The sequence below is a fragment of the Gossypium hirsutum genome, chromosome A07 (assembly GCF_007990345.1).
Source record: "Gossypium hirsutum isolate 1008001.06 chromosome A07, Gossypium_hirsutum_v2.1, whole genome shotgun sequence".
NCBI classification, from domain to species: Eukaryota; Viridiplantae; Streptophyta; class Magnoliopsida; order Malvales; family Malvaceae; genus Gossypium; species Gossypium hirsutum.
Window position 1 is genome coordinate 18379737 of NC_053430.1, and position 25577 is coordinate 18405313.

General features: G+C 34.2%; 2 protein-coding genes and 1 long non-coding RNA gene across 3 annotated transcripts; 2 read left to right on the plus strand and 1 right to left on the minus strand.

Annotated features, from left to right (window-relative positions):
- The first annotated feature begins 7601 nt into the window (after window positions 1-7601).
- On the plus strand, window positions 7602-9335 carry LOC107960046 (uncharacterized). The gene is made up of 2 exons (XM_016896251.2): window positions 7602-8991; window positions 9077-9335. The coding sequence occupies exon 1, from the start codon at window positions 7838-7840 to the stop codon at window positions 8987-8989; it is 1152 nt and encodes a 383-aa protein (XP_016751740.1). The 5' UTR covers window positions 7602-7837; the 3' UTR covers window positions 8990-8991; window positions 9077-9335.
- Window positions 9336-18455: 9120 nt separating this feature from the next.
- LOC107960047 (transcription factor MYB64) lies at window positions 18456-21341 on the minus strand. Its single transcript, XM_016896252.2, has 3 exons — window positions 20789-21341; window positions 20536-20662; window positions 18456-19721 (listed from the first exon to the last, which is right to left on the minus strand). The coding sequence occupies exons 1-3, from the start codon at window positions 21274-21276 to the stop codon at window positions 18927-18929; spliced, it is 1410 nt and encodes a 469-aa protein (XP_016751741.1). The 5' UTR covers window positions 21277-21341; the 3' UTR covers window positions 18456-18926.
- Window positions 21342-23169: 1828 nt separating this feature from the next.
- On the plus strand, window positions 23170-24326 carry LOC121232184 (uncharacterized). Its single transcript, XR_005930445.1, has 2 exons — window positions 23170-23596; window positions 23709-24326. It is a non-coding gene; the product is annotated as an uncharacterized lncRNA (long non-coding RNA).
- Window positions 24327-25577: the final 1251 nt, after the last annotated feature.

Here is a 25577-nt window from a genome sequence, read left to right on the forward strand (position 1 = left end):
TATTATTTGTTCAAAATGTGTAAGTGAGAATTTTATTTCTCAAAATATATTTTTTAGGACTCATGCATTGTTAAAATTAACACATTGCTCTATGAGTATGAAATACACATAAAGTATATGCATGATATCTTGATATTTATAGATGTTAAGTTTAAGGGTAAAAAATTTGACTAATATAATTGTTTTGTAGTTTGCATTTAAAATAATGATAAAAATGTTATATTATAGGTATAATAATTTGGGTTTGATCCCAAAAAATTTCATATCACACACTCAATTATAAAAGAAAGTAGTAAAAGTCGACTATATAAAATTTTCATAAAAATATAAGTATCAAGTTAGAATGCTTTAATGGGTATATACTCAAGGAAAATATGAAAAAGTAACGTTTGTAATCTACTCTAAAGCTTCTCTCCTCTTAAAACATTGCTTCTTCGCTTTTTCCACTTCTCTCTCTTTGGAAGTCGCTTAAATCCTGAGATTTATTTACATCCAATTTGGTTACGTTTTTGTAAAGATTAAAATCGTTTTCATATTCTTTTCTGGCCTTTGTGGTAAGTTGTAATGGCAAGTGCCCCATTCAGCTTAGCCACGAAAAGACTGAAGGAGGAATTGGACAAAATCATGTGGTGGTGAAGACTATGATACTCGAAGTCGAATATATTTATAATTACATATATTCAAGAATAAATCCTGAAACAGGTAAAAGTAATGATAGCTTTGGATTCTAAGGAGGGCTTCTGCAATTCAGAAGAATAATTTTATGAATGAGAAAACTTGGAGTTGAAGCCCGTTTCTAATAATTTAGTAAAATAAGTCAAGAACATTTAACTTAGAAAAAAGAAATGGTCGGCCACTTGAAATGGGGAACATGCACGTGTGTAACCACGTCCACAAGATATTTATAAGCCTCAAGCTTCAATATAAGGGAGGAAATTATTTATATATAATTTCTCCTCTTCAATTTATGCTGCTATGGTTGATAATTCATTTTGATTTAGGTGGCTGACATGATTGAATGGGAGTTTTAATTTACAATTTAATTTACCTGAATTTGTCAATTAATCAGGCCCAACAAAACTATGGCTTGGTGCTCGGTTAAAATTTCGGCAACACTATATGCCCATACTTTTTCTTTGAAATCTCTATAAAATTAAATTTCCTTTAAAGAATTTATTCAATTAATAGATAAACTAGTTATTTTATATTATACCAAAGAATAAATTAGTCTTTCTATTATACTATTAAAAATTAATTATTATACATCAACATGAAGGGCCCCAACCCTTAAAATAGAAAATATTTCTTTTTTGCTCTTTTATAATTTATAAAAAATTTAAATTAGTAATGAAAAATTTACATTTTACCCCCAAAATGATAAACATTTGATTTTATCTTTTAAAAATTATAAAATATAGGTTATCGAAATGATAAAATTGTATTTTTACTATCATAAAAAATATACAACTTAATTACACCTCCACAAAAATTGGCTTCACTTTTATACACGTGACATGTTACACGTCACTATCAACCATGTTAATTTTTAACAATATAGATAAATAAATTATTTATCAATAAAAACCAATTTATTTTTAATTTAATATAAAAAACTAATTTATAAAATAAAAAAATGCAATACAATAATAGAGAAGAAAAAAATTTCTTATAGCTTATAAAAAGAATAAAGGGCAATATATGTTTCTTAGGGTTAACATTGATTTCTTATACATAAATATAATAATACTTCACCATAATAATAAATCTTAGGGTTTTTCTGTTCATAATTATAAAAAATGGAAAGAAAGATCGAAAAGTGACAAACAAGAAATAAATGACATTCACTCTCACTTTCGGTTAAAGGTGGTAACTAAATTGGCTTCAACCCTAACCTATTATTAAATTTATGTTTCTTTTTTTTTATTTAAAATTTTCAATTCAATATTTAATTTTGTTAGTATTTCTCGATAAAATTTTTCAATTTGACATATTATTTAAGTTGTCTTCATATTATATGAGATATGATTAACAAAAATTAAACATTTTGATAGAAACCATCAACTATGTTGATTAAATTAAAATTTTAAATAAAATTAAAAAAATGAAGAGTTAATACTTTAAAATTATAAACAAAACATTGGAAGAGCAATAATGTCATCTAAAAAAACGACAAGTAAGGATATGATATGAAATGAAAAAGGATGTTATAAAGGAATTAGAGAGGGAAATGGAGATGGGAATGTGCAACTGTGAAGTTGCGTTACAACTACTCCTAAAACTTTATTCTTCCATTCCGTGCCCCCACTCTTACACACACTGCAATCTGTTGTTCCAATAGGGTCGGAAGCGTGTAAATTATTGTACTAAAAAATCACACAAAGTTCAATTCCCAGGGAAGAGAGGTGGATCACAAGGATCTCTTAAATACCAAGTCTTTCCTTAGTCAGAATATTCCTTCTAACGTAATTTAATAGCACAATTAAATACTACTATTATACCCTCAAATATTGAAAGAAAAATAGGACAAAAAGAATACAAGAGTTTTAACGAGGTTCGGTAAATTATTATACCTACGTCCTCGGGCTACTAAAACCAGATGATAACTTTACTATCTCCAAAATATTACAAACAAATAGAATTCCTTAAGAATTCTCAAATGGGAGAAGAGAGAAAACTAAGAGAGAAAGATTGGTTGGGATGAATTGAAATGAGAAATGAGAAGGCCTATTTATAGTTGAGGTTTAAGGACCAAACAACAAATAGCCCATTATCTCAAGGACCAAAAAAAATTATCCCATGCCACTTTTTCAAAGTCAACTTTAGGGTGCTAAACTTGCACCACTTTGTATTGTTTGCCATTAATGTTGTCTCCCATTAATGTTAACAATCTCCACCTTGAAGATTTGATTAGGATAATCACATCTTCACACACTTCCTTCAACTCCCCAAATTCAATAAAGCTATCTTTTGTAGTGCCTACAAATGCACTCTCGAGCGCCATACACCTGAAGGTGCTCAAATTCTCAGGATGTTAATCAAGTTCAAACAATGATTAAACTTGATTGTTGTTACCACCTTGGTCATCATATCTGCGGGATTATCTGCTGTTGGAATCTTCTGAAGTAGAATTTTTCCTTTTTCAAAGACTTCCCGCACAAAGTGATATCTTACGTCGATATGTTTGGTTCTTGAATGATAGACTTGATTTTTCGCTAAATGAATAGCGCTCTGACTGTCACAATATAAACTTATGTGACTTTGAACAACTCCTAAGTCTTTCAACAATTCATTAAGCCAAATAGCCTCCTTAACAGCTTCTGTAACTGCCATATATTCTACCTCTGTAGTAGACACAGCTACTGTAGACTGTAAGGTAGACTTCCAACTCACTGGGGCTTTCGCAAGAGTAAACAGATACCCCGTAATTGAACGACGTTTATCTAAATCACCAGCAAAGTCAGAATCAACATATACAACTACAAACTGACCAAGTGCTTCATCCTGTTCAAAAATTAAACCAACATCTACGGTTTTTTCGAAGATACCGTAGAATCCATTTCACAGCTTGCCAATGTCCTTTTCCAGGATCATGCATATACCTGCTCACAACTCCAACAACTTGTGAAATGTCAGGCCGCGTACACACCATCGCATACATCAAACTCCCAACTGCATTAGCATATGGGACTTTTGCCATATATTCTCTTTCTTCTTCAGTTTTCGGAGATAATTGAGCACTAAGTTTCAAATGAGAAGCAAGTGGGGTACTTACATGTTTTGTGTTTTCATTTACACCAAAACATTGTAATACCTTTTTCAGATATTGCTTCTGATTCAAACAAAGCTTGCCTCTCTGTCTATCTCTACTTATCTCCATGCCGAGAATCTTCTTGGCCTCACCTAGATCTTTCATCTCGAACTCTTGATTCAACTGAGCCTTCAGCTTATCTATCTCTTTTTGGCTCTTCGAAGCGATTAACATATCATCAACATACAAGAGTAGATAAATGAAAGATCCGTCATGCAGCTTCTGCAAATACACACAATTGTCATATTTGCTTCTTGTGTACTTCTGCCTTCTCATAAAGCTATCAAATCGCTTGTACCACTGCCTCGGGGATTGCTTCAATCCATATAGCGATTTGTTCAGCTTACAAACCCAATTTCTACCACCATCATCTGTGTATCCTTCGGGCTGAGTCATATAGATCTCCTCTTCTAACTCACCATGCAAGAAAGCCGTCTTAACATCAAGTTGAGCTAGCTCCAAATTCAACTGTGCTACCAAGGCCAACAAAATTCTAATGGAGGAATGCTTCACAATAGGGGAAAATACATCATTGTAGTCAATTCCCTCCTTCTGAGCGTAGCCTTTAGCTACCAATCTTGCCTTGTAGCGAATATCCTTCTTGCTAGGAGATCCATCTTTCTTTGCGAATATCCACTTGCATCCGATTGCCCTTTTACCTTTCGATAATTGCGCCAACTCCCAAGTATTGTTCTTCCGGGGAGACTGCATTTCTCCATCCATGGCGCTTTTCCATTTATCACTTTCTAAGCTTTGCATTGCTTCTTGATAAGTGATAGGAATATCATCAACAACGGGAAGGGCGTAGGCCACCATATCAGTAAATCGAGCAGGTTTACGAATTTCTCTCCGTGGCCTTGCAACTGCAACTGGTTCTGGTGTACTTAGTGGTTCTTGGGTCAGAACCTCTTCAACCTCTAATTCCTCCATTGTGGTTGGAGAATTAGACTTATTAACTGGGCAAATCCCCATCTGCTCAAACTCCACCTGTTTTGGAGTACACTCCACCTGCTGTGGAGTATTGCTCGTCTGAATATCTTTATCTGCTACCTTTTTCAATGTGGCAGATTCATCAAAGGTAACATCTCTGCTACAGATCATTTTCTTTGTGCTTAAGCACCAAAGACGAAATCCCTTCACTCCAGAAGTGATTCCCATAAAGAGAGCTTTCTTTGCCCTCGGATCTAACTTTGACTCTTTCACATGGTAATATGCAGTGGTTCCAAACACATGTAAGGAATCATAATCTGTAGCCGGTTTTCCAAACCATACCTCCATAGGAGTTTTTCTTTCTAATGCAGATGATGGCAAACGATTAACAAGATGGCCAGCGTATGTCACAGCCTCAGCCCAAAATTGCTTGCCCAACCCAGCATTGGACAACATACATCGAACTTTCTCCAGCAATGTTCGATTCATACGCTCTGCCAATCCATTCTGCTGTGGTGTATCCCTAACTGTGAAGTGTCGAACAATACCATACTCTTGGCACACATCGAAGAACGGATCACTTTTATATTCCCCTCCATTGTCCGTCCTAAGCCGCTTGATTTTCTTGCCAGTCTGGTTTTCGATCATAGTTTTCCATTTAAGAAAAACTCTAAGCACTTCATCCTTAGTTCTCATGGTATACACCCAAACTCTTCTGGAAAAGTCATCAACAAAAGTAACAAAGTAGTGTTTTCCTCCCAATGAAGGTGTCTTGGAAGGCCCCCACACATCTGAGTGAACATATTCCAAAATACCTTTTGTATTATGGATAGCAGTACCGAATTTCACTCTCTTTTGCTTTCCCAGAACACAATGCTCTCAAAATTTTAATTTGCAAGCCTTTGCACCTTTCAACAATCCTTGCTTTGCCAGAATTTGCAAGGATTTTTCGCTGGCATGTCCCAACTTCATATGCCACAACTGTATTGAGTCCAATTCTTTGTTGCCGAAAGCTGCAGCGACTGCTCCAATAACTGTACTACCTTGGTAGTAATACAAGTTATTTTTCCTGATGCCCTTCAATATCACAAGTGTGCCAGATGTCACTTTCAAAACCCCATCTCTCATAGTAACAACTGAACCATTGGATTCCAGGGCTCCCAATGAGATGAGATTTTTCTTCAAACTGGGCACGTACCGAACATCAGTCAAAACTCTGGTTGATCCATCTTTATTCTTTAATTGGATTGAACCTATCCCAACAGTTTTACAGGCATTGTCATTGCCCATATAAACAACTCCTCTATTTAGTTCTACTAAATCAGAGAACCACTCCCGGTTAGGGGACATATGATAGGTATAACCCGGATCCAATATCCACTCATCTGAATGGAACGACGATGATGATGCAACCAGTGATAGTTCAGAGTTACTGGTATCATGCTTTGCAACACAAGCATCTACAGCAGCTTTTCCCTTATTCTTCAGCTTTGGACAATTTTTCTTCCAGTGGCCTTTCTCATGACAAAAAGCACATTCATCTTTCCCGAGTCTGGACTTTGACTTTGATCTCCCCTTTTGAGTTTTCTTCCGAGTGTATGAACGACCTCGGACTACTAAAGCTTCTGTATCTCTGATTGAGTTTTTCTGTTTGTCCTTCTTTCTCTGTTCATAACTGTATAAGGCCGCACAGACTTCGCTCAGAGATATATCACTCCTACCATGAAGTAGAGTAGTTTCTAGGAACTCAAACTCCTCAGGAAGTGACCCCAACAACATCAAAGCCAAATCTTCATCTTTGAATGTCTCATCCATATTCAGCAAATTAGTGACTAACTGATTAAATTTGGTGATGTGATCATTCATTGTGGTACTTGGGACGTATGTGAAGCGAAACAGTCTTTTCTTCAAGTGGAGCTTATTTTGACTGTTTTTCTTTAAAATTTTTTCTTCAAGTGCCACCCACAACTTATTTGCAGAAGTCTCCTTTGAAAAAGCATACCTCTGCTCTCGAGAAAGGCATAATCGAATTGTGCCACATGCCAACCGATTGATCGCCTTCCAATCTTTCTCCTGTACATCATCTGGTTTCTCTTCATCAATGGCAATGTCTAGACCCTGCTGAAAAAGGGGTATCTAGAACCTCACTTTGCCACATACCAAAATGGCCCGTGCCATCAAAGATCTCCACGGCCAGTCTTGCATTTGCAATTGTCGGTCTTATCCACATGGACGATGTTGAAGCTCCTACACCGACCGTTTTCTCCACAATCTTTCAATATACCTAAGGAAATCTTTTCTTATGTGGAAGATCAGTTGAAACTGCAACCACAGAGCATACTACGATTAACCTTCGGCTCTTGATACCACTTGTTGTTCCAATAGGGTCGGAAGCGTGTAAATTATTGTACTAAAAAATCACACAAAGTTCAATTCCCAGGGAAGAGAGGTGGATCACAAGGATCTCTTAAATACCAAGTCTTTCCTTAGTCAGAATATTCCTTCTAACGTAATTTAATAGCACAATTAAATACTACTATTATACCCTCAAATATTGAAAGAAAAATAGGACAAAAAGAATACAAGAGTTTTAACGAGGTTCGGTAAATTATTATACCTACGTCCTCGGGCTACTAAAACCAGATGATAACTTTACTATCTCCAAAATATTACAAACAAATAGAATTCCTTAAGAATTCTCAAATGGGAGAAGAGAGAAAACTAAGAGAGAAAGATTGGTTGGGATGAATTGAAATGAGAAATGAGAAGGCCTATTTATAGTTGAGGTTTAAGGACCAAACAACAAATAGCCCATTATCTCAAGGACCAAAAAAAATTATCCCATGCCACTTTTTCAAAGTCAACTTTAGGGTGCTAAACTTGCACCACTTTGTATTGTTTGCCATTAATGTTGTCTCCCATTAATGTTAACACAATCATCTTCCCCTTTCCATGCTTCCTTTCCTTTCTCTCTCGTCTCTCCGTCGTAATTTACAGCTTGATGCCCTATTAAAACTATAACCACAACCTAATTAACCTCATTCTGAAAAAAGAATAACAATAAAGTTTTTTCTTTTGTCAAGCTCTGTCTGTGTATCAATGGCAAAAACCAATTTTGGGTCATTCTTCAACAAGTTCCTATCTCTCTTCATCCGTCTTCTTCACCTTGGTTGCTTCATTTTCACTGCCAAAGACCACCAAAAACCACCTAAGAAACGCAAACATTGGCCGCTTTCTCCTTCCTCTCCTTCTCATAAGCCCCACGCCAATAAATCTCTTTCTTCAACTTGGTCTTATCTCAAACGCATTTTTACTTCTTCTAAAGCCAATTGCAAAAACACCATCCCAACACACCCAACAGCCGCCCCCACTCCTGCGTTAACCTCTGCCAGAAACTCCCAACAATCCCTTGTGTCTATGGTTATTCTGCCCGAAACTCATTTATCTGAGACCTCTCTTCCTCCACCTCATCCGGAATCCGACATCTCTTCTGACAACCCCTTCTCCCCTCTACGTAATGATATCTTCCCCTGCACTGCTTGCGGTGAGGTTTTCCAAAAACCCCATTTTCTTGAGCAACACCAGGCCACCAAACACGCCGTCTCCCAACTCCTTGATGGTGATTCAGGGAAGAACATAGTCCGGATCATTTTCAAAACAGGTTGGACCGACAAAGTTAGGAACCCTGAAATCCATCGTATTTTGAAGATCCATAACAGCACAAAGATTCTAGCGAGGTTCGAAGAATACAGGGAGCTTGTGAAAGCGAAAGCTGCTAGGAATGGTGCCGTAGTGGGGAGACGAGACGAGAGGTGCATAGCCGATGGGAACGAGCTGTTGAGATTTTACTGTTCAACATTCATGTGTGATCTGGGACTTAATGGGAGTTCCGGCATTTGCAGCCAGCAGTATTGCAGCGTCTGTGGGATAATCAAGTCTGGCTTTTCACCAAAGATGGACGGAATCTCCACGCTATCAACGAGCTGGAGAGCACACATGGCGGTCCCTGAGGATGTAGAGGAAGAGTTCAAGTTCATGAACGTGAAACGGGCCATGCTTGTCTGCCGGGTGGTAGCGGGTAGGGTGGGGTCAGAAGGGGATGAAACAAACAAGGAGGATGGCGGATTTGATTCGGTGATAGGGAGGGGAGGGGGGAATATGGTACATCATACCAAGGTTGATGAAGAAGAGCTTTTAGTTTTCAATCCAAGGGCTGTGCTGCCTTGCTTTGTGATTGTGTACACTGTTTGAGTGTAAGTAATCTAATTTTCCTCTTTAATCTCATTTAATCACTTGGGGGGGGGCCGTGAATGGGTTCATGGTGTTTTTGTTTGACAGGTTTTTGCATATCTGCCTTTATGACCGCAATAGAAACAAACGGGTTTGCTGCTAAAATTAACCATATGATGGAGATTGCTGTGATGCTATAATAGAATGTGCCTGCTTGGTTATTTAGGATAAACTGTGTGTTTAGAGAATGTGAGATTGTAAATCTTGTGTTTGGATCAAATTAGTAGCCTTTCTTTCTGTATTTATGGAAAAGTCAGTTTTGTACGATGATGTTAGATCTAATTTCAAGTTCATCATACTTATTATAGCCACCGTGAAATAGGAGTAGTAGCTAGCTGTTGTTTTCTATATTGCAGCAGAAGTAGTTAGTAAGGAGTATAGGGAGTAGGTACAATCTTTTTGTGGGTCCTACATATAGGACAGTGCTGCTATATGTAAAGGGCAACACTAATCAATCAGTACCTCTGGAACTGGACCCCTACTGATGATTGCCGCCAACTTAAGTTACTGAGGCCGGGAAAGTTGAAGAAAACTCTGTTATTAACTTACGAGTAGAGGTGATCATGGGTCGGGTCGGGTTAAGTTTGGGCCAGGCCCATATAAATTTTTAGGCCCGTCTATTAAGCCTGGGCCCGGCTCGGCCCGGCCCGAAATATGGGCTTAAAAGTTTACCCAAGCCCGGCCCGAAATAAAATTACTAAGTTCGAGCTCGGCCCGGCTCGGCTCATCTTAAATTTTTTTTATTTCATTAAATAAAAAAATTTAAAAATATAATAAATCAAATATATTTAAAAATATTAAAACAAATATTAAAACAAATAAAAATAATACTAAAACAATTCTTAAAATAATACACAAATTAATAATATAATAAAAAATAGTTATATTAAAAATTTAAAATAATTAAAAATAAAATAAAAAATATATATTAATATATAATTCGGGCCGGGCCGGGCCCGGGCCAAAAAACTCTTACCCGAGGCCCGGCCTGTTTTCTAAACGGGTCTCATTTTTTTGTCAAAACTCATTTTTCGGGCCTATATTTTTATCCAAACCCTCCTATTTTTCGGACGGGCTTTCGGGTCGGGCCAGGCCGCCCAGCCCATGATCAGCTCTAGTTACGAGGTCTTTTTTTTTAACAACACTGTACCCCTTATTTCTGTTTTCTTTTTCACCGCCTTAGTATCTAACAACTATTGTTTTTAGGTAAAAACAACCCCACTTTTTCACTTTTAGGCAAAACGGAGATTGTATTGGAACCTCAAATAGGAGAGGTATAGTTTTTGAAAAATTTATGCTCAGTTTTTTATTTTCGGGTTTTTTTCCAACTTCAAAGAGACTTTAAAGAGATTCCAACGAGTTCATGAAATTTGGAAAGTGTCTTGTCACCAAGGAAATATTGAGTATTTAGCCACCAAGCTCCTTGGTGGTCAGACATTCCTTGAACCCCATCAACTTATTAAGCTCTACACAAATTTGAGAGATAAACTCCGAAAATAAAATTAAGTCAATTCATCTACCGTTTGAGAGCTCAAGATTGACTTGCCCTCAACAAGATTTGGGGCTAATATGCCGTTTGGTATTTATCATTATATTTATAATTTTGTAATATTTTATGTATCATTAATTTTAATAATTTATATTAATTATTTAAAAGGTATTTCAAATTTATATTTTATATATAATTATACTAAATTAAGCATAATATATCATTTGGCACTTAAATTTGATATTTTTTTAGGTATTTGTACTTTTTTTATCTAATTTAGTATTTGTATTTGACCAAAAAATATATTTTGGTATCCAAAAGTAACCATGTTAATTTTTTAGTGTTTAATTTGGGTTTTCAGAATTGATTTGATGAAAGTTAATTGTTAACATTATTAGGTTTGAGATTTTCTTGATTTTGTTAATAGAATAAATTTAGTATTAACTATGAATTTGTCAAATTTGTTAGTTCGATGGATATCATTTAATTTGAGTTTTAGGGTTAAATTGATGAAAGTTAATTGTTAATATATTATCTATTTATAAATTTTTATCAAATCAATTCTAAAACCTGAATTAAATATTAAAAAATTAAGATTGTCACCTTTAGGTACTAAAATATATAACTTTTGTCAAATACATGTATCATATTCGACCAAAAATAACATAGATACTACATTAGAAAAAGGTGACAACTCATGTACCAAATTAACCAAATTATGTATTAAACCTTTAAATTAACTATTTTTTTTCAACATCATATTTAAGAAAGATATTTTAACTTTTAACCATAATGTTTCATAGCAATGTCAAATACTTAAAATTAACAAACAATACTTTATTTTCAAATTATTTATTTGGGAATTAAAATATTTGGATTTGGATTTCAAAATTTTAGCTTAAATTTATGGTTTATGATTTCATTATTTCCCACTTCATTATTTGGGAATTAAAACATTTGAAATTCAAGATTTTGAATTAATTCAACTTTTGCATGAATAATTAAAATTTAGATTTTTCTTTCAACTAATTCTAAGATTTAAAAATATGTTTTTTTTAATTTAATTATTTAGAGGATTTTGAACATTGTTGTTTGAGCCGAACTAGACCAACCGACTAGTTGGATTGGAAATTGGGCAAGGTATCGGTTGACCCGAGAATTAGCACGAACCAATTGATTGAGCGGATGAATTGGTCAAATCATTTTTTTAAATTTTTTAATGATTTATTTAATAGAATTGGACGAACTAGATCGATCGAACTGGTCAAATCGGTCATACCAATCAAACCAATCGTACTAGTCCGATTATGAAAATTTTAACTTTTAATGAAAAAAATGCCTTTTCCACTATGTTATGAACAATTTAGGATAAGATCGGTTGTTTTTGTATATTCTTTGAAAGATGTCTTTTTTCAAATTATGCATTCGCCAACAAAATGTAACTTTCTATTGTTATATTTTTATAAATTTTTTTGGTTAAAATATTAAAAAGAACTCTTAGCCTTTTCATATTATTTATACATTTCATTGATACTTTGTTTACACTTGAATAAAATGATATAATTTGATTTGTACTTAAATAAGTGGACTTATTTAAGTATAAATTAAAAGTTAGGGGTTTATAAATTAAAATTGTGGAGATTATGGTATCAATGAAATTTTTGAATATTTATACTGGATTAAATTAAATGCATGAAGCTTCATCATTGTTTTCAGAACCTTATCGGACCGACCGATTAGATCGATTGGATAGAGAATTGACTGGTATACTAGTCCGGAATAAAGGGTCAGATTGGTTGACTTATGAATCAGTCCAACTAGTTGAACAAGTTTGATCTATTTTTAAATATTTTTTATTTTTAATAATTTATTCAATCGGAGCGGTTGAACCAAAAAACAAGTGGTTTGACCGATTCACCTACTGGTCCAATTCTGAAAACTTAAACTTTATTGATGATATATTATAAGTAAAATTAATTAATTATTGTTCAAGTAGTAAAGAAAGTGTGAAAGAAGAGAGGATAAAAAAGTTAATGTTTTTTTTAATCAAATTTAGATTTTAAAAATTTTAAGTTTTAAAATGTTGAAACCCAAAATTGAACTTTTACAACTTTCAACTTAGGGATTTGTCAAATTACATTTTAGTTGTTATCAAAAAAAGAAATTGAATTTTCAAATCCAAAGTCTAAATAACAGACATATTTTCAAAAACAACTAAGCCCTCTTTAATTCTTTTAGCATGAAAATTGAAGTTAGATTAGTTTGATGGAGAGTGAGGATGGAGTGGGACCCGATTAAACCCTAGGATGGTACGTAAATTAGGGGAGAAGCCCAGTGTATAAAGCCTTGGGCATCACCAAACATTCAAACTCAGCCAATTTGTTTGTTGGGCTTCTTGTATTCCCACCAAAACCAATCACACATTTTGATATTCCAAATCGATCATTCGATTTAAGAAAGGTTCAAAGTGCTAGATTAATCTCGTTCAAAAGTAATTATCAAAGACAAGAAAAACACGAGTTTAGATTTACGTTTAAAGTTTGTTGTCTAAAATTTAATGCAAGGAAATTGCAAGTAGATCCCCAGTTTTAGCATATGGAAAATAAGGGAAGAGAAGTGGAATTTATATGAATGTGATTTGCTTTTCAGTTTGAAGTACTTAAATATAGCAATTGTAAAGTTAGTCGGATTTAGAAATTAGCATCAATTACCACTTTGTATGTATTTCATGTTGCATTAATCCATGTGTTTAAATTCAATTCACTACTGTTGCATGCGTCGTTAATCTAACAAAAGTTCAATGCATGTGGTGAGTAAGTGGTTCTATTAATGGTGTTTTATAAACAAATACTCGAATCCTCGGATTACTATAACCTCAATTCACTTAATCAAATCAACTTAATATCTTCGAATTAAGTTGGGTAGTCCACTTTTATTTACTATAGGATTTTCTCAAATAAAATAAAACATTTCTTGAGTTTAATATAAATTTAAGTTGGCTTTCATCCCTATATTTTAAATTATATATTATATATAAAAAATGGGACACATAATAAATTGAAATTTGAAAAGTATAGTGTCAGTGTATTACATCCGAAACTTAATAATTGATAATTAATCTACTGAATTAATGAAACTTTAGTTGAACTTATATAATTTTATAGTAGGATGAGAATTAAATGTGATGGAATTTAGAAAGAGTATTTGTATATAATTTTATTCTTTGAATGAAATTGTAATGGGATAAGGGAAAACTGGATTTTCAACTTACATTATATTCATTATCAATGATAGATAGAATAGATTTGGCGAGGTCCACTCTCAAAATCAAATTTGTAACTAAGAAATAGTAAAAACGAAAACAACTTCCGAATGTGAAAAGAATATTAAATGAACAGTTGTTTTGTAGACGGTTGGTAAAGTTGAAAATGCATGCTGTCTGGTTTCTACACGATGGTAAAAAATCTAAATCCAACAACTTCTCATCTCACCCCTATTTATTGGGTTTAAGAAGATTGGATGAGGTGAGATTAGAAAGAATAGTTGGATTAAGCTTGAGATAAATTTGTCTTTTTTTGTCCTAAAATATTTATAAAAATGTCTCTAATATATGTATATATATTAATATTATAATAAACGTTGATAATAGTAACATCTCACAAATCGTATTAGAAGAAATTGAGTTAGTGAAATCCAAAGTGGTTACGTCTTAAGTTTAAGATGGTGAGATTTTGACAAGTGAATTAATCTAGTTCTGTAGATAGGTGTTGTGTTTGTGAGTGTGAGGTTTTGGGTTTGAACCATTTCTTTTGAAATATTATTACTTTTATCTAAACCCTTATTCTTTAGTATTTGGTTTATATATTATTTTGCTGCCTTGTGAGTTAGTTTTTATTTTTCTTAAATTAATTAAGTGTTTCCCAAAAACTTCTTCTTTTCACGTTCCTCTTCCAATTCTTCTCTCTATCGTCTCTTCTTATTCTTTTCTTTTTGGTTGTGATCTTCTTCCACCATTAGTTTGCTGCTTGAATTGTTTCAAATTTGTTGCTCTAAGTTCCGTTATGCCGTCTATCTTTCAATTGAACTACGTAAGTGTTCCTTATTGAGTTTTTTCGAGTTTGTTAATGGACGAAATTACGTTCCTTTTTGTGTGGTGTAAACTTCTGACTTGCATAAATCTTTGTTAGGGAAGATCTCGAAATTTATGTCCCTCCAATGATTTAAGAATTGCGTGTTGGTTGATTCGTTTGACGTTAAGTTTTGATTTGGGGTTTTGTGTTGAAATTTCTTCGATGTAACTTTGGTTTTGGGTGTTAATTTAGTGATTTGATTCCGAATAAATCGTCTGATTGGACGTTTAAATTTCGTTTTTAGGTTTCGAGGTCAACTTTGTTGCTTCTACATCAAAACTGTATCAAGTGTGTAACGAAAATCGAGTTTTCTGTGAACGGCGAAGGCCGAAATCCATGGCTGTTGATGCCACACAGCTATGTAACTCTTTGACTTAGGTCACACGGGCATATGTCCAAGCCGTGTGAGGTACTATTTTGGTTATGAGTCACATGACGTGTGTCTAAACTGTGTAACTCTCTGACTTGAGCCATACGTGCAACCATGTAGGCCATGTGAATCCACACGGACGTGTGGGCCAAAAATCAGAACTTTTTCCCTAGGGCTGTAGACCTCGTTTGAATAGAACATAGGCCTTCTGTACGGTCCGTATGATTTAAAACAAGCTATAAAACTTAATATTTGATGGTTTGTTGATGTATAATCTGTTATCTATACATATGTTTGATATGATATAAGCTAAGTAAGTATGATCTGTTAGTGTATAATGTATTTTTGTTTGAGACGTGTTGAAGGTATGTGATTTATTCAGGTATAATCCGTGCTCTGTTAATTTTGATGATTCATTTTTGTGTTGGATGAGTACATCTAGTAACCAAATATGTTGTTATGTCTGATATTGATTTTGACATGTAACCATGCATGTGACTTCACGGCAAATCTGATATGATTCATTAAGATTTGATCAACTTGTTTTGCAAAGTGTGGATTCTCATACCTTCTGTTTCTGTTATTGTACGATGGCATGTCCTACATGCTTCTAGTTCTGATTCTAAATATGCATGCCATGACATATTGCATGGGGTTCGAGATGATGTGAAAGGATGAAGTTTCTGGCAGTTTAATGATCTATATTATCTGGTGGTTTATCCACAATTCTGTCTGATAGCTTGTCTGTAATTTTGGTGGCACTGTCCATAATTATATGCTGGTGTGATTTGGTTGAATGAGTTCTGGGGAACTCCATTTTGCTGTGTAGTAGAGTTGGGTAGGATGTTTTTTGATAAATCTGCATTTTGATTTTCTGAAAAATACTGCATTGACATAATCATACATCCTCTGTTTTGTTATACGATCGTTATGAAAATTCTGTAATACTTTGATTTGTTCCGCTCTGGTTATATAATTATTACGAAATTCTCTGCGTTACTCTGATTTGTATATTGTGTTTTGTTTTATCTCTGTTTGAGTTTAGTTATACACTGAGCTTCATAGCTCACCCTTCTGTTTAATCATTGTCTGTTCAGGTAAACCTCTGACTTAGGACCGGACGATGTATGGGAGCTTGGATTGTTTTTGCACTTAATGTAAATATGGTGAATTTTGTAATTATTTGTTTTGACCTTTTGGGATTGTAATCCATTTGGAATTCATTTTGGGGTTTTACTTAACTCTTCAATAATTAATATTTTCTAACGTGAGACTGTAACATCACTTAAGTCAACAAAACAAATTTTGGCTTTCAAAACTAAAACTCCGAAAAAGGTTTTTCACTGCAAAGTAAGTAATTTCTTAAGTGTACTTTGAAAGCGAACAAATATCTTTCTAATGATTGTTTGCGAAAGTCGTATTTGCTAAATACTTACTGAAATCAATTTTCCAAATGAGTCTATGTAATTTCTCCAGATTCGGTCATAACTTCTAGGTTGGGTTTGGGGTGTTACAATAATGGTGGTAGAATGATTACAAAATAATAAGAAAAGGAAAAATAAGAACACACAAATTTTACATGGAAAACCCTTTCAGGAAAAGCCACGGGTAGAGGAGGAGAAATTCATTAATGTTGAAAAACGAATGATGCAAGAGGAGTTCAAAAACATCTATTTAAGGGTTGAAAATCCTTTTTCTAATTAAAGTCAAATAGAAGAAGAATAGTTCTATGCGGATTCAACTTATGTTGTATTGTTCGTACCCCCGGTCGCAACCGCAGTCCAGCTTTGTGCTTAATGGGGATCTGTAGCGAGCTACGGCCTCGGGCTATTTATTTCTTCAACAAGTGATGGGATTCGGGTCACACAATCTCTAGCAAGTAAATTTTTGCTTTCAATAATTAAATATATCAAGTTTTAAGTCTAAACAAAAAAAAAGAAAGAAAGAAGAATAATCATATTTGCTTCAAAATAAAAAAAATAAAACAATTAAATTAAATTCAAGTTCGATCGAGTCGGAGTTGAGTCTCCTATTAAATCTTGAGCTTCAGATTCGAGGCAATTTTTTTCTCAAGAATCAGGGTCGGGGTGGATTGGTTAAGTTTTGGGTCAGGGTCAAGGTCAAGGCTGATGAAAATTTACTTCTGCCCTATCCGGTTACCATCCCTAGTGATAATTGATGTTATAATAGGAAGTTGCAAAGACGTAATTGAAAATAGTAAGCTACAAGAAATATAAGAAAAGGCATAAGATTAGTTATGTAGTTTGGCATTATAGTGAGGAATGGATGTAGAAATTTTTTTTTTGATCATGTAGTTTGATGTTACACTTATGAGACATTTAAAGAGTATGTACATAAAATGGGTCTTGATTGCACTGATGGATGATATTTTATGATAATGTGACATTTTGTGCTCAATTATTATGTTTCTTATACAAATTTTATGTATTTCCATTTATTATGATTCTGTGCACATATTTTATTGAAATTATATAAAACAAGATAATCTTGATAAGATTTTATTGTAATTATGATGTGATATGTATATTACTTAGAAACCTATATATTGAGTTTTAATGTTGTAGATATATGACTTAAGCTATGTAAACCATTATAACTCACATTTGCATTTCACGTAAAAATAATGAATATTATAATTTGTTATATATGCTTAATGTTTGTGCTATTAAAGTTTATGTTTTATTGAATTGAGCCAAGTGGGAGAATATAAGATTTTAGTCTATATTATAGAACCAATTAAGTCTAAAAAGACTTGGAAAATTTTCAGCTTCCATCACTAAGGTTTGTATAATCCAAGGGAAAAGATCAAGAAGGAGTGTTTTTCTTCATCAGTTTCAGTTTCAATGGTGAATTCCGAATCCACATATATTTGTGAAAATCTAAAGATGTTATAAATTAATGTTATTTATGTAATATTAGGTTTGATGTTGAATTATTTAATTTTTAACCCAATTCTAAAACTTCACCTCTCTCAAATCTAACCCTTTACCTCTTCCCCTTTAGATCAATTTTAAACCAAAGGAACCCAGGTGAATCTTGTTTACAATTTAGTGGCGTCATGAGGGAAGCTATGGAAGAGCTCCATATTCCATAGCGTCGGAAGATAGTTGCATGTGGTGATACCCATCGTGTGACATAATATTTTGATATTTTAATCATATATATGTTAAAAAAGATTACCTAATAAGGTGACAGTTTAGCGTGGTAGAGAAAAATGATAAAATAAGCTAAAAAATAAATGAACTTAATAACTTATATTGACATATTTAAATTAATTTGTTTTATTCTATTTCCTTACCTACTTCCTTATTAATATTAATTCTAAACTAAATATATATTTTAAAAACGTAATTTTCACGCCTATACTCATCTGATAATGTTACTAATATAAAATTACTAATACACGCTTATAGAATTACAAAAACTCCAAAAACCGACTTAAAGGTTGTGATGTATCAACCATAACATCACCAATGAAATCCTTCTGGAAAAAAATGTATTGGATTGCAACAACAAGAATTAAGGGGTATTATTTTAAGAAATCAATGTGAAAGAAAGTATCAACGAAAGCTGCGTCAACATGCTGGTTGACAAATTGAAGTAAACAAAACGACAGATTCAGAAACCCACCATGAAAATGATTGAAATCTACCAAACAAAAGCTGAAATTTTGACAAAAGCACCATGTTGTTTTTGGTTCGTAAACCACGACAGATTATTTCACTCAAAACTTGAGTGGAAAAGAGCCAACCCGCATTAAGGATATCACAATTCCATGCATATTCCCATGATAGAACCTTTAAGAAACTGAGCATTGTTCTTAACAAAGACAATAATATCTCCTAAAACGAGCTCTTTACGTACGTAAAAGTACCAAAATATAAGCTGCTACGGGTAGAATTGACAGGAAGAAACCATCTCAATCAAGTCCATCTCTTTCCTTCCATCTGAAGAAGCCTGCTCCGAGAGGAGGTTAGTGTTCACGTCGCCGTTGTAGTAGTCGTCGCCATTTGGAAATGAGGAAGTGGTGGCTCCATTCAACAGGCGAGACAAGTAGAGATCGGAAAACAAATAGGTGGTTCGAGGTTCGTTGTTTGGCTCCTGAATAGAAGAAGAGAAGCCAAAACGAGTATCAGTAAACGTGGTGCAGTCAATGGTGGATGAACCTTTGCTCAAGTTATGATCAACAACATGGACGGACTTGAACACCTCAGTTGGATTTCTGGTTTGGGAATAATCAAGGGAGGGATGAATAGTATTGTTGTTATTTGCAAAGAAGTTTTGCATGAACATAAGTTCATCATCATATGTTTGAGCAACCAAAGGGTGAGAATCATCGGATTCGGATGGTTCAGGGAGGAAATACTTGAATTGAGTAGACAAGTCTTCGGAGAAAGTGGAGCTAGAAGGGGTGGCGGAAGTGGTGGAGCTGTTGGTTGGGGTATTCAGATTTTGGCTTCGTATGTAGTCTTGAAGAATAGAGGATTGAGGTTTGCCATTTTGGTTGTCATTTTGTTTGTTCTTCTTCCTTGAGTTTTGCCTCCTTTTTGTAGCATTCCAATGGTTTTTTATGGCATTTTCAGTTCTTCCAGGGATGAACTTTGCAATCTCAGCCCACCGGTTCCCAACTTTGGCATGAGCTTCAATTAGGATCCTCTCTTCTTCTTCACTCCAGCTATCTTTCTGCAACAACGACATCACACGTAACAACAGAATATGAGGCAATGACAATTTTATTTCCAAAACAAGAATATATATATATACATATGCTTATGTATTATTATTATAGAATAAGTACAAGTTTTTTTTTTAAGAAAAAAGAGAGTTAATTTTGTTATAGAAAGACTAAAAGGGAAGGGTTTTTTTTATGACGAAATTACTTCTTTGTTAGCTAAAAAAAGTTTCCAAATTTCACATGAAAATCAACACTGAACTAAAGTTTAAAGTTAAAACTGTAAAGGTGGAACAAATGAGGGGAAGATACATGCGGAGAAACGGCTACTGAAACCCCAGCCATATGTTTTGCATGTCAAGGTAATTATAGTTATGCATAAAAACAAAACCCCTTTAGACCTTTCCAACTCAAGAATTAACAACACATTATTAAAGATGGGGAAAAGGAATTTTCTTACTCTTTTTTTTTTTTTTTAAAGTCATGAAAGAAAACCCTAAATATATATAAATGGAGGAAATATAGTAGTAGATAGCTATCCTCCAGGATTAGATCCTTTTTGTGTCCTAAATGGGTGTCTATATTTCGGGCTTGATGAGATGCACAGATTTCAAGACAAAATTAATATCAGTTAAGACAAAGTCCCAGGATTTTGTTTCTTAGTCAACTTTAATACTAATATTCATGAAAAACATCCAAGTTGATAGATTCCGGTAAGTCTGTATTTTGAAGAATGGATATGGAGACAACAAAACCAAGTAAAGTAATGAAGAACTCTGTTTGATTATATATAGTAAAATATAAAACATGGAAACACAGAGAAACCTTGATATCAGGGCGCAAATGATTATGCCACCTCTCTCGACACTGTTTTCCGGCTCTACCAACCAAACTCTCTGCAATCTGTGCCCATTTTCTTACTCCATATTGCTTCACCAATCTTATCAGTTTCCTATAAATAGATAATATATATCAACCTTAAGAAAAACCCTAGAATAAAACCCATTAAAGAAGAAGAAAAACAAAATCTAAATCTTATAAAAGAAAATGAAGAAAATGCGTTTGTTTTATATATTACCTGTCTTCATCATCTGTCCATTGACCCTTGATCAAAGCTGCAGAAGCAACTTTCTTGCTTCTCTTCACTACCCCTTTAGGGAAATCACCTTTCATTGATGCCTTCATTTCCATGTTAGGGTTTTTATCATCTGCCAAAGCGAGGATCTCACCATCTACAAAAAGCTCATCAAGGAAGCTTTCCTCAGGGTTGGTTTGCCTTGGTAAATAGACACCAATTGCATCATTGGGGAAGGAGAAACCCCGGAGCAAAGCATCAGAAGTTGAACCAAGCACTGTTCCTTTGTTGATCTTCACGTTGTTTTGTATTGAATACGGCCGCTCATGAGCAGCCTGAGAATGAGATGAGAGGCTTTGAGTTTGACCCCATAAAAACCTGTCTATAGCAGATAATGGAGGACTGGACTTACATAGGGAAGACTTATAATTATTATTACACAGTAAATTCCCATAACCAAAAGCTACTCTTCTCCCTCTTAATTCTTTCATGAAAAGTGACCTAAACAAAAAGATTTAAAAAAGGAAGAGAAAGAAAATCCCATGACAGTAGCTTAAAACTGAAGAGAATTAAGCTTATTTAGCTTAAAGCAAGGCTTGGGAAAGGCCACATGTTGAAATAAGATAACTATCGATGAGCTGGTGATTAATCCAACGACTCAGAATTGAAGTTACCTGTAACTCCTGAGCTTCCTCTCTCAGACAAAATTGTTAAAGGAGAGAGAGAGAGATGGAGCGATTAGTGGGTTCGTTATTAAACCGACAATTAATTGCATAATTAATCATTTTCTTTTTCTTAAAATTTTGCAAAATAGAATGAAAATTAGCTATGCTAAGAGAAAATTTAAGCAGGCTAGAATGATGCCATTGCCATCATTGTATTAAGCATGTATAAGACAAATTTAACCCCCACAATTTGAAATTTTTGTACTATGGAAGGTCGGTAATGAGAAGAAAAAAAATGGGTTTTTGAGACTAATCACTTTGAAATTATTATTATTATTATTATTATTATAGATGCACAAGTTTGAAGCCCTTTGTTTTTAGTCCTCCTGTGGATGGCTAATGCTATTAAGTAACTTTCTGTTGATATAAATAAATTCAAAATTCAAAAATAACAAGCCGTTTTAAAAATAATTTCATTCTTCCATTATTACTATCTACGCATATCCAATCTATTATTATCACTTTTTTCTGTTTAATTTATAGTAGTTCATGATTTTCTATAAACTTAACTAAATTATTAATAAATATAATAAAAAGATATTAAAAATTCTATCATACGTATATGGGCACAAAAATCACATTTTAGAACACAAGTGTTAACATATAATAAATAATGAAACGTAAAGTTTGAAATTAATAATAACATATATAATATGTTCAAAATTAAAATGAAAAATTAGTCTAAATTGTGAGTAAAAAAATCATTTAGATAAGTAAAAGTATGATATTAAGAATATTAAATGTAGAGGTGTGCAGGGTCAGGCTACCCAGCCTGGCCCAAAGGCCCGCCCGAAAAATGGGAGGGCTCGGGTAAATATATAGGCCCGAAATATGGGTTTAGGCAAAAAAACGAGGCCTGTTTAGAAAATGGGCTGGGCTTCAGGTAAAACTTTTTTGGGCCGGGCCGGGCCTGAATTATATACTAAATATATATTTTTTTATTTTTAATCATATTTACATTTTATTTTCAATTTTAATATAACCACTTTTTATTATATTTTCAATTTGTGTATTGTCTTAAGAATTATTTTAGTCTCCTTTTTTTATTTGTTTCTTGTTTTAATGTTTGTTTTAATGTTTTTAAATGTATTTGATTTATTATTTTTTAAAATTTTTTATTTAATGAAATAAGCTAAAAAAAATTTAATAAGGGCCGGATGGGCCGGGCTTAATAATTTTTGGGCCAGGCCGGGCCCAGGCCTAGAAAACAGGCTTAAAATTTTTTCTGGGCTTGACTAGGCCCGGCCCATACACACCTCTAATTAAATGTACTCTAATTGTTTTTATCATGATATTATTAATTTTTTGAGTTAATTTCGAGTTAACTTGTCACATCAAGTCAATAAACGACGTTATCAATATATGTAAACAATGTGGATGAAACAATTTAATTATTAACATTGGAATGTATAATAATATCAAAATAAACTTTTGGTTAAAGTAGAAAAAAAATATAAATGCAAGTGGTAGGAGTAAATACATCTCAATATATGCCCAATTTTATTAAAAAATGTAAGAAGATAAAAGTTCATTTTTGAGAATATAACTTATTTCAAATATGTAAAAATACTTTAATAATTTTTTAACCAAATTCATCTCATACCAACTTTTTTTTTTTTTTGAATAAATACACCTAGATTCCATTACTCGAAGGGTTATTAAACAAGTACCAATACATCACAACTGTAAAAAAATAAAAATAAAGGCAACGGTCCAAATAAAAGAGCAATGAATAAAGCAGGATGAAACGCACAGAACAACCCAAAGAAACCAAATAAACACAGAACCCAGATGAAACGCCTCTCTAGAACCACCTTCAACCTGCTGCATGAAGCTCAAAGTCCGAAAACCAGAAAGGTAACAACTTTACTAACCTTCATGAAGTACCCGATAAACAATCTCCACGCCACAAAGCTATCTATTGCCAGGCAAAACCATAGACACCCCTTTGTTCCAATCAACTGCTGCTGCCTGCTCCACCGTTACTGGCGCTTCCTCAACCCAATACCTCGGCTCCAGAAACATGCACCCCTTTTTTGCAAGAGCATGCGCCGCCATATTCGCCTCCCTTCTTGCAAACCGAAAGGTAATCTTCTCAAAGCATTCTTCATATTTCTTTACATCATAGATAACTAGATTTAGGATCGATCGATCGATCGATCCGACATGTTTGATTTAAGTTTTTTAATCTTTGTCAGGGAATCGCCTTCAACCCGATCAATTCATTAACGGGCTTAGCTCATTTCTGACCTAGCTTAACCAACCCGATCGATCCAGCAGATATCCCTGAATGAACCCGATCAATTCATTAACGAATCATTTAACCCTTTCATGCACCAGTCTATTACACATATACCAGGTTGCCCAATAAGAAATGACCAATAATTTCCTATCTTTATCCTGCATATTCAAGACAATTTCTACTAATTAACCATTGTTTGTAATATGAACATTGCACGTCTGGAGGCACCATAATCTTTAAATGACGTCATGTTTGTTTCAAGGTGTGGCACGATCGGACATGATGATCAACGGTTTCTTCCCCTTCCTTGCATAGCGGACAGATCCCCTCCACCTGTAATTTGCGTCGGGATAGGTTCTCCCTTGTACGCAAAAAATTATTAAATAATTTCCGAATGTAAAATTTTATTTTAGCTGGGATTTGCAACGCCCACATTTTTGTAAGGAAAGATGTAATCATGCCTGTTGTATTTCGGAGTGGATCTCCATTGGCTTGTAATTCTTCCTCAACAAGCAGTTTGTAACCACTCTTAATCATGTAATCACTCGAACCATCATGACGCCATACAATCATATCCGGAGTCTTAAAATTAGCAAGAGGAATGGTAAGGACCCTCTCAGCTTGGTCTAGGACTAGGAGTAATCTAACCCTGTTTTCATCCCAAGTATTAGTTTCTGAGTTAATTAGTTGATCAACTGTTGACCACCTAATATCATTTCTCTTACAAGAGATTCTCCCTATACCAGGTATAGGCAACCATAGGTCGTTCCATATATTCACCTGTTCCCCCGTGCCAACGTGCCAGCCAAAACCTTTTTCAGTTAATCCTCTAGCAGACCAGATACTTCTCCAGGTGAGAGATGGGTAAGCACCAATATTAGCTGACATTTTATCTAATTGCGGAAAACATTTAGCTTTTAGGACTTTCGCTAAAAGGAAAGTAAGTTAAGAATATGCCAACATTGTTTAGCTAGCAACGCAATATTAAACTTTGATAAGTCACGGAACCCCAAACCTCCTATGATTTTTCGTCAGACATAAAATTGACCAAGTAGACCAATGAATGCCTTTTAATGAGTTTAAAATATCTTCCAATTTACTACATATACTGCATAGCATAAACTGGGATTGCTTAAAGCACGGGTTTGATAAAAACCTCCTTTCCCCTCATAGACAAAAATCTCATATTCCAACCCTTAACCCTCTTGCAAAACCGATCCACATAGTGTGTAAAAGCCCTCCATTTTTGCCTACCAACCATCATTGGCAAGCCTAAATATTTCTCAGGGTTTTGAGTAGTCCTAACTCCTAAAACCGTGCCAACCAAATCGCCTTCTCTGTCGTTTACGTTTGAGCCAAAAAAGAGAAATGATTTTTCAAATTTCACCTGTTGCCCTAAAGCAGCTTCATATTCCTTTATAATATAGTGTACATTTTGAGCTTCCACTTCTATAGCGTCCCCAAACAGCACACAATCATCTGTAAAAAAGAGATGGTTAATTGCTAATCTTTCTCTTGCTATCAAAGCGACCCTCACAATTCCTGTCCTTTTCGCATCATTCAGAAGTGTTGAGAATCCTTCTGCACACAGTAGGAAAAGATATGGGCTAAGTGGATCCCTTGACGCAATCCCCTTAACAGCAAGAATCAATTACTAACCCCTTCATTTACCCCCACCGTATATGTAACAGAGGAAACACATCTCATCACCAAAGTCACCCAGTCAACATGAAAGCCAACCTAGTCATCATTCCTGCTAAGAAGTCTCATTACACTCTATCGTAGGCTTTGCTCATATCGAGCTTTAGCTCAAAATTCCCTACTC

Bases quoted from the DNA above. Each gene is read 5' to 3' on its own strand.
- LOC107960046 (XM_016896251.2), top strand. From the start codon at position 7,838: ATGGCAAAAACCAATTTTGGGTCATTCTTCAACAAGTTCCTATCTCTC.
- LOC107960047 (XM_016896252.2), bottom strand. From the start codon at position 21,276: ATGAAAGAATTAAGAGGGAGAAGAGTAGCTTTTGGTTATGGGAATTTA. The intron at 20,663-20,788 runs GTAATATATAAA...ATCTATTTATAG, and splicing joins TGGACAGATGATGAAGACAG to GAAACTGATAAGATTGGTGA. The intron at 19,722-20,535 runs GTTTCTCTGTGT...TCGTTGTTGCAG, and splicing joins ATTTGCGCCCTGATATCAAG to AAAGATAGCTGGAGTGAAGA.